At 47.5% G+C, this 10,000-nt stretch overlaps 1 protein-coding gene across 1 annotated transcript in view; it reads right to left on the reverse strand.

The window, feature by feature from the left end:
• The window catches only part of LOC310794989 (peptidase inhibitor 15-like), a gene marked incomplete at its 5' end in the record, with an annotated part of 16,772 nt that extends 14,434 nt beyond the window's left edge, over positions 1 to 2,338 (reverse strand). Inside the window, one exon of the mRNA XM_083657013.1 lies at positions 2,246 to 2,338. Coding sequence (XP_083513139.1) covers positions 2,246 to 2,338 — 93 coding nt within the window. The remainder of the gene's footprint in view (positions 1 to 2,245) is intronic.
• Positions 2,339 to 10,000: the final 7,662 nt, after the last annotated feature.

Consider the following 10,000-nt stretch of genomic DNA (forward strand, 5'->3'; position numbering starts at 1 on the left):
GAGAGCAGGCTCTCCATCAACGTACAGAACACATAGTTGCTCCAAAGTGGTGCCATTTGCTATATATGCCCTCGAAAGGCACAACCATAAATGGTAAATGGTAAATGGCCTGCATTTATATAGCCCTTTTATCCAAGGCGCTTTACAATCAGTAGGTGCATTCACCCATTCACACACCGATGGCGGGAGGCTGCCACGCAGGGTGCTGCTGGCACACCATCAGGAGCAATTTAGGATTCAGTATCTTGCCCAAGGAAACTTTGACATCCAGACTGGAGGAGGCGGGAATCAAACCACCGACCTCTTTTATCCAAAGCGATTAGTGGACGACCCGCTCTACCTCCTGAGCTATACAGCCGCCCCATCTCTGTCATGGTTTTCTTTTGTGAAATACTCAGGATTGCAATCTATAACAAAATGATATACTTATTCAACTAGAAAAGGTCTTCTGATCTCAGGTGCTGAGGCTTGTTTTCACATTTACTGTAAATACTGTGACTGTCTATTACCCGGTGTCAGAGCGCTATCCATGGTTCTGATAGCTTCCTCTATGACCTCTCTTTTTTCCCCATACAATAGCCTAATCCACCATGGGTTGGTAGTATATATGTGTGTGTGTGTGTGCGTGTGTGCGTGTGTGTGTGTGTGTGTGTGTGTGTGTGTGTGTGCGTGAGTGCGTCCGTGTGCGTGTACTTTATAACTACCGTGTACTAGGGCCCGTCAAAAATGCTTGCGCCATGGGGCCCATAGTGACTGATGACCTTACGCCACTGTCACATCCACTGTTGAGCCTGATAATTGTAATATTACTCGTTACGCTTTTCAAAGGTAATACTATTACTTCACCACAACATCAAACACAGCAACTTCAAAACTGGAAGTTCGCAAATCTCGAGATCTACAATGTTCAGATCTATAACTGGAAACTGATTTGCTAACTGAAATTCATCTCACAACTCAAATTAATTGGCACTAACTTAGAAATACATTGGCGTTTACCCTTTAATCATTAAATGATAAACACCAATGTTTTTATACAAAGTTTCATTAGTGTCAATTTATTTGAGTTGTGAGAGTTGAATGTGCCTGAAAAAGTGATGAGTTGTAGTGGTGCGAGACGGCCAGCAGAGGGAGACAGATCATCATACTCTTTCTACCATGTAGCTCTCTGTGTTAGATGAGACCTTAAGGAGCTTTGGCCTCACATGGTTTTGTTCTGTAAATCTTGTCTCCAGTTTAAAAACTCAAAGATGTTGTTCACTAGTCAGAAAACATATATATCTATATCTATATCTATATATATATATATATAAAAGACATGACATCTAATATCAATATAAAGGAACAGAAAGATACAGGAAGGAAAAGGAATAGAAAACAATTCCCATTGTTTTTTACCCTGACTCTCGCATAAGCTGATGTTGACAAGGTGGAGTCAAGGTGGAGTCAAGGTGGAGTCAAGGTTTTGCGGAAATCCACGATGCAACGGTCTGACACTCGTGTGACCAGTGATGTAATATAATTATAATTAATAATTATTTATAATATAATAGTAATAAAATGATTAATACACTATTTTTCTCAGGAGAACTTCGCTTCACCTTCACTCATCTTTGTTTCTCTTGGTTTCATCCTGTTTCCTTTATATTCAGATACACTGTAAAAAAGAAGGGGGGGGGCGTGTGGCGGGGGGGGGAGGGGGGGGGTGTCGGGGGGGGAGGGGGGTGTGGCGGAGGAAAAGAACATAGGGTCCGGGGGCCACCAGGGGTCCTTGGGGGGGGTTCCACGGGGTCGTCAGGATGAATTGTTTAACTCGGCATTATTTCATTTACAGGAGGTTCCTGCAATTACAGAATGTGGAATGTTGTGATCATAGTTTCTCGGCCATCTCTCGACCTACAATACAGACAAGCATGGAGTTCTGGACTCAATCAAATCTGACAATAAAACATATTGTCTGTGGCTCTGATGTGGACTGAATGAGTGTAGAGGTGCTTGGTATGAAAAAGGTAAATGGTAAATGGCCTGCATTTATATAGCGCTTTTATCCAAAGCGCTTTACAATCAGTAGATAGTCTACATTCACCCATTCATACACCGATGGCGGCAGGCTGCCACGCAGGGTGCCTACACACCATCGGGAGCAAGGAGGGTTAAGTGTCTTGCCCAAGGACACAACGACAGCAGCTGGGAGGGAGCGGGGATCGAACCGCCAACCCTTGCGTCATTGGCCGACCCGCTCTACCTCCTGAGCTAAAGCCGCCCCGAAAAAGGCAGAGGAGCAGTGGACTGAATGTGGCGTGAGCCGTCCAGGCTGACTCAGGTATTTCCTTCTCATGGTGCCTGTGGCTCTAACAGCAGCACCACGTCCTGCTCTTCAGACAGCAGCACCACGTCCTGCTCTTCATCTGACAGCAGCACCACGTCCTGCTCTTCAGACAGCAGCACCACGTCCTGCTCTTCAGACAGCAGCACCACGTCCTGCTCTTCAGACAGCAGCACCACGTCCTGCTCTTCATCTGACAGCAGCACCACGTCCTGCTCTTCAGACAGCAGCACCACGTCCTGCTCTTCATCTGACAGCAGCACCACGTCCTGCTCTTCAGACAGCAGCACCACGTCCTGCTCTTCAGACAGCAGCACCACGTCCTGCTCTTCAGACAGCAGCACCACGTCCTGCTCTTCAGACAGCAGCACCACGTCCTGCTCTTCAGACAGCAGCACCACGTCCTGCTCTTCATCTGACAGCAGCACCACGTCCTGCTCTTCAGACAGCAGCACCACGTCCTGCTCTTCATCTGACAGCAGCACCACGTCCTGCTCTTCAGACAGCAGCACCACGTCCTGCTCTTCATCTGACAGCAGCACCACGTCCTGCTCTTCAGACAGCAGCACCACGTCCTGCTCTTCAGACAGCAGCACCACGTCCTGCTCTTCATCTGACAGCAGCACCACGTCCTGCTCTTCATCTGACAGCAGCACCACGTCCTGCTCTTCAGACAGCAGCACCACGTCCTGCTCTTCAGACAGCAGCACCACGTCCTGCTCTTCAGACAGCAGCACCACGTCCTGCTCTTCAGACAGCAGCACCACGTCCTGCTCTTCAGACAGCAGCACCACGTCCTGCTCTTCATCTGACAGCAGCACCACGTCCTGCTCTTCAGACACTCACAGGGTATTCTCTTCTCATGGTGCCTGTGGCTCTGACAGCAGCACCACGTCCTGCTCTTCAGACGCTCACAGGGTCTGACAGCAGCACCACGTCCTGCTCTTCAGACGCTCACAGGGTATTCTCTTCTCATGGTGCCTGTGGCTCTGACAGCAGCACCACGTCCTGCTCTTCAGACGCTCACAGGGTCTGACAGCAGCACCACGTCCTGCTCTTCAGACGCTCACAGGGTATTCTCTTCTCATGGTGCCTGTGGCTCTGACAGCAGCACCACGTCCTGCTCTTCAGACACTCACAGGGTATTCTCTTCTCATGGTGCCTGTGGCTCTGACAGCAGCACCACGTTCTGCTCTTCAGACACTCACAGGGTATTCTCTTCTCATGGTGCCTGTGGCTCTGACAGCAGCACCACGTCCTGCTCTTCAGACGCTCACAGGGTATTCTCTTCTCATGGTGCCTGTGGCTCTGACAGCAGCACCACGTTCTGCTCTTCAGACACTCACAGGGTATTCTCTTCTCATGGTGCCTGTGGCTCTGACAGCAGCACCACGTTCTGCTCTTCAGACACTCACAGGGTATTCTCTTCTCATGGTGCCTGTGGCTCTGACAGCAGCACCACGTTCTGCTCTTCAGACACTCACAGGGTCTGACAGCAGCACCACGTCCTGCTCTTCAGACGCTCACAGGTATATTCTCTTCTCATGGTGCCTGTGGCTCTGACAGCAGCACCACGTCCTGCTCTTCAGACGCTCACAGGTATATTCTCTTCTCATGGTGCCTGTGGCTCTGACAGCAGCACCACGTCCTGCTCTTCAGACGCTCACAGGTATATTCTCTTCTCATGGTGCCTGTGGCTCTGACAGCAGCACCACGTCCTGCTCTTCAGACGGTCACAGGGTATTCTCTTCTCATGGTGCCTGTGGCTCTGACAGCAGCACCATGTCCTGCTCTTCAGACAGCAGCACCACGTCCTGCTCTTCAAACGGTCACAGGGTATTCTCTTCTCATGGTGCCTGTGGTTCTGACAGCAGCACCACGTCCTGCTCTTCAGACGCTCACAAGGTATTCTCGCAGTTAGTCTCGCAGTTCCAGACGTAGATGATATCTACGTCTGGAACACAACTCTGAAAAGTGGTGGTTAATAACGCCCGCCCCCTAGACAAAACAAAAATGATGCGTGACAGACATATGAACTGACCAACCGGGGACCTCGTGGGCGGTGCATAGAGACAGTCGGCATGTCTGGGAACGCCCATACAGGCTCTAGGAACACCCACAATAGACGCTGGGTTAGCTGGCTCAGCCTGGCTGGGGGTGTGGTCAGGGTGGGGTAAAAACCCCCGTTCTATCCATTCAGCAAAGTTAGAATTGAGCTGATAGCCCAGCCCAGGCAGACACGATCGGGGATTTACCCACCGCAGTAAACGCACATCTGAGCAGACGTCTTGTGTTCTGCTCTAGAACGCCCAAACCTGTAGTTTAGAGCCGCAGCACCGTCTTTTGGCGAGTCAGCCCATGAGATATATGGGCGGTTTTACCCCACTCGCGCGCCAGCCGTTTAACATTTTGTGGGCGTTCCCAGACATGCGGACTGTCTCTATTCGGAATGTGTGCATCAGCTAAATAGACCCCGGGTGAAAACACCAACTTTATTCATTGAAATGGCTCAAACGCCCACCATCCACGCTGACTAAACCTGCCTTGCTCCAAATCATTCGGTTCGGACAATGAGATAAACTACGATCACTTCACTGACACAACTCGACAGTACATTTGAGTAAAGTAGAACTAGTACTCAGATAGAACAGAACTGTGGTAGGAGAGAAAGTTCTCCGTTGACGGTGCTCCACAGCGTTCCACTGAACGTGTTTCCTTGCCGGACTGTAAATAACGGATACACGCTGTATGACGTAACTTCCGTTTCCGCGCCAGCGTCTGTCTTCTTGCTAGAGACGTACCCGGAAATGTACTTGTGATTCAGACCCTCCGTCGTTGGAAGCTCACTACTGAGTCAGCTGGCCTGGAGGGAACTTAGCTGATCCAGGGCAAAGGTTAGAGGTTCAAGACCCCCTAAAGTCATGTTTTAAGATCAAATACTCGACTTTGAATAATAATTTGTGTCTGGTGGTTTCTCCCCCACAATAAAGGTTAAATTATCTTGTTAAAGCAGCTACGAGCTAGATTTTCGATTGTTATTAAACAGTATAATTACAATATTGATGCATCACATCTTACCTATAATAGTAGAGACCAAAGCCGTGTGAATCGGAGATTGCTCTCTTGATGCCTGCGTCAGAGTCTGTGTCTGTCTACTAACCTCGCGTCACCAGGCTCTCTCTCTCTATCTGTCTACCGGCGGGCCGGATAAACCCGGAAGTGAAAAGAAACGGTTTACGGCAGCTGCCTGCCATGCAGGGGCTTGCTATCGCAAACATTTCTCGTTATATTCTAACAGTTTTTTTTTAAAGTAATTTTGTTATTTTGTGGTTATGGCCGAAGTGGCTGCTGCAAACCGTTTCATTTCACTTCCTGATCTGCCCCGGGCCACAGACAGAGACAACACTGGCCGATTCACTCGGGGTTCAAGTGAGACTACGCTGCGTTGGTCTCGTCTACTATTAGAGGTAAGATGTGATGCATCGATATTTAATTTAGACTGTTTAATAACAATCGAAAATCTAGCTCGTAGCTGCTTTAAAATCCTTAAAATGACGTCCCCTCCTTCTGCCTCATTAAAGATTCCAAAGCAACCAATCAGGGTTATCTAGAACCTAACTTGCCAATCACAGCAGACAAACAAGGGCTTTAACTTCTGAATACTGGACAGGGATTGGCTCCAGTATTCGGGTTTTCACGAATCATGCTCGTTGAAAATCACCCTTTTCAGTGAGCTCAGAGAAACGTTCCACTTTCAGAAGATGATTGTGGAAACAGCCTTCTAGTGTCAAACTCTGCACAGACATCATTCTGCACAAGCTCAGAAGAAAAACAGATTTTTGACTTTAGGGGGACTTTAAGGTTAGGGTTAGGTTTAGGTAATTTATTGAAAAGTTTGTTTAGGAAAAAACAACAACAAGTGATTAATGTTAGATTCAAGCTTAAATTGAAATTCAATATAAATATTGAATATACAATATACAATATAAAATGCCTCCATACGTCTCACGTAATCCAAGAAACCCTGAGATGCCAAGTTGACTTGAAATTAGGTCATTTACACCCTGTTTTTAGCTGATATCTTCACTGTAACCCTGAAATGCACGGCCAGTGGGGGTTGCTATAATTGTAGCCTGCTGCAGTCCAGTGAAGATTTCAGCTAAAAACATCTCATGGCAGACAAGCATTATGGAGCCATTTCCCCCCTCTCTGTTGTTCTTTACATTTAAAGTTGGTCACCGTCCACCTCATAGATCCTAAAACTTGCTACAACAGTGTTTTGCTGTGAAGCACACCCGTCTTTCGATCGGCATGGAGGTGAGTAGATATAATGACTGAATTTTAATTTTTGTGTGAACTTATCCTTTAAGTTAAATGTTACAGTTAGGCAAGAATAGCAAAGCTGGTTAAACAAATAGGACGTATATAACACAACTGAGAATAACAGCCGTTTTTAAGTAATTTGTGAGACATTTGTATATATTTGGGGAATATATAAGCCAGTATACCTGATGTGTCCAGTTTGACTGTAAACTGAGTAGGCTACGTTCTGCACGAAGATGATTTTGCAGAAGATGCCTCGCCTGTCTGGCAGCCCAAAGTCATTTCCTTCTCTCGTGCTTTGAATCACAAAGATACCAAGAGGATGAACAGCAAGAAGCCTGACTCAGAGTTTAATATCCAAAGAGTGTGTGCGTGTGCGTGTGCGTGTGTGTGTGTGTGTGTGTTTATTTGTCCAGCCATGGATGACTATGCAGAAACAATAGTCTGGCGTCTCCTTCACATTCCTCTCTCTCTCTCTCAACATCTGGTCTGAGTTAGCGTCTAGAGCAACAGAGGGCTTTAGGTGGCCCTCGACCCCCTCTGGCGGCCATCTTGGAGGTCCTCAGCTCTGTGAACAGCTGACTGTGTTTCTCAACATCTCAACAGAATTGAACGGGCGGGTCATTTCTGTCTGTTTCTGACTGAACTCGTCATTTGATCACTGATCCACCTGATCGATTTAGTCTCGAGGTCTCAACGCCGGGTCTGAAAATGTTCAATTCCCGAACCCGACTGACCCGAGTGAGTTGGCCCGGCTCGCCCCAGATGATCATCAGGTAGAATACTGAGCCCGACACCGACCAAACCAGAGGAGGCGGGTCAAATCACATAGCACAGTACCACTATGTACCAAAACCAAATCTCCCAGGGACCACTTCCACTGAGGATACCAAAATTCCCCCCCATCCATCCGTCCATCCGTCCGTCCGTCCGTCCGCCAATAGGGCAGGCGAGGCCACACAGCAGCCGAGCTGTGGGCGAGGCTGCACCATTTTCCAGGCTGCGTATGCAAGCAGCAGGGCCAGCTCGGCCTGGTGCTCTGGCAGACCACCAGGCCTTGCGGACCACTGACAGTTTGGGAATCACTGATGTAATAGTGTCGCTGGCCAGCCTCCTCTCCCTTCCGTCCGAGGAGTCTGGCGCCGCAGGTCTCCATAACTGAGATAAACCCTCCCCTGCTCTACTCTGCTCTCCCATTGGAGCGACTGTTTCGGTGGCAGCCGGATGTCCGCTCCCGGCTTATTACAAACTCTGTCATTGGCTCCGACCATGTCAATCAGAGCGGCTTCCGCTCCCTCCTCCCTGTGTGTCACTGTAAACAGTGCCCTGCCGCCGCAGTGAAAACAACAACGCTAACTAGCTAGCAAGCTAACAGCAGAAACCTACATGCTAGCTCGTTGCTACACGCTGAAAACGGCAAGTTGGATTGTTTGAAACTATTTTCCAAGGGCACTGCCGCTAAGCGCCGCCCATCGCAATCCCACTATGGAGACCTGCGGCACCAGACTCCTCGGACGGAAGGGAGAGGAGGCTGGCCAGCGAGACTACTGATGTAATGGCACAACGGGGTGAGAGAGCGCAAGAGAGAGAGAGAGGGAGGGAGACTAGATATTCACCTGTGACTAGACAGACAGTTGACTGTGTCACAGTAACTCAGAGTGTTTTGGAGTTGCAAGTCATCAAAACAGGGACTCGAGTCCAAGTCACCAAGTCTCAAGTCCCCATCTCTGCTACACCCACACTGATTTATGCAATAACTAAGTGACAGTTCTAGCAGGTTCCTCTCTTTTCACAGAGCAAAATGAACGTCTGACTTGACTAATTAAAATACAGAATACAGAGATGGTAAAGTGCCTCTCCTGCACGCTGAGGGGGTTTAGAGCTGTGCTGTTCAGATTTCCCCTCTCTGATCACACCTACTGTTTGTTGTCTTTGGTCTGGACCAGATCTGATCACACCTACTGTTTGTTGTCTTTGGTCTGGACCAGATCTGATCACACCTACTGTTTGTTGTCTTTGGTCCGGACCAGATCTGATCACACCTACTGTTTGTTGTCTTTGGTCTGGACCAGATCTGATCACACCTACTGTTTGTTGTCTTTGGTCCGGACCAGATCTGATCACACCTACTGTTTGTTGTCTTTGGTCTGGACCAGATCTGATCACACCTACTGTTTGTTGTCTTTGGTCTGGACCAGAGTGTTCACTCTCTGATCACACCTACTGTTTGTTGTCTTTGGTCTGGACCAGAGTGTTCACTCTCTGATCACACCTACTGTTTGTTGTCTTTGGTCTGGACCAGAGTGCAACATTTCACTTTGTTGCATTTTAGTATTTGGTTCATTTAGGTTCACACTGTTTAATTACAAACCACGAGGGCTCATGAGGGGCGCTTTTAACTTGACAACAGCAACATTCTAAATTGCCCCTAGCTTTACTTCCTGTTGCAGTGTTTGCTAATACAATAGCTGACATGAAATGAGTTAGGTTTCAAATTAAGCAATAAGCTCCAAGAGGTCGTGGTTGATTTTACAACAGCTAAGAGGTGTTTAACTGTTGTAAAATCACTGTAAACAACAGCCTCACACAATTCGGTGAAAACGGTCTATATCCAAAAGGCTACTCGCTAACAGCTTGCTTGCTCACTGGACAGAGTTTTTGTAACCTGTACTGATAACCAGTGCCCATGCGCCAGCTCAGCCTTGAAGCAAATTGAACATGGTGGCCAACTTCGGTATTACAAGTCACGTGATGCCCTGCAGCAAAGACAGAGCTTTTCGCATCCACATAGAGAGCCAAACTGAACGTCACTTCCTGCTTTTTCCCATAGACATTTCGTAAAACGCTTATAAAAATAGTTGTACTTGGTCAAACCAAACGGTCCAGCTATATTTAGAATCAGGAGAGACCATAGAACATTTCACTGACCAAAACTTTAAAAAAGAAATAATAAAAAAAATATATCTTTAAATCCGGAATCTTTTACGTTTTGGTCCGAGTGAAATGTTATGTCTAAATGTTATGTATTTTTTATTTATAACTCATATGATGCGAGAAGCAGCTCCCCCAGCATTAAATGGCTGTAACAGTGGGCTAGCCTACACGTTACAAAGAACAAACTAACACTGGTGATCCGTATGGAAACAGTGTTACTCGAAATGGTTAAAAGTTATATCAATTTGGTGTTTTACTGCCATGTAACATAACTAGCTAGCCGCTAACATTAGCCGCAGTAGGCAATTACACATGATGCATTGCTCTTAAAGGGCTCGCGCCGTGTGAACTACAGTAATAAACACATGGGGGGGGCACGCGCAAATACCACTGTGACATAACGATGTACCAAATCGC

This window comes from Poromitra crassiceps (genome assembly GCF_964638095.1).
Source record: "Poromitra crassiceps genome assembly, chromosome: 20".
In the NCBI taxonomy this organism is placed as follows: Eukaryota; Metazoa; Chordata; class Actinopteri; order Beryciformes; family Melamphaidae; genus Poromitra; species Poromitra crassiceps.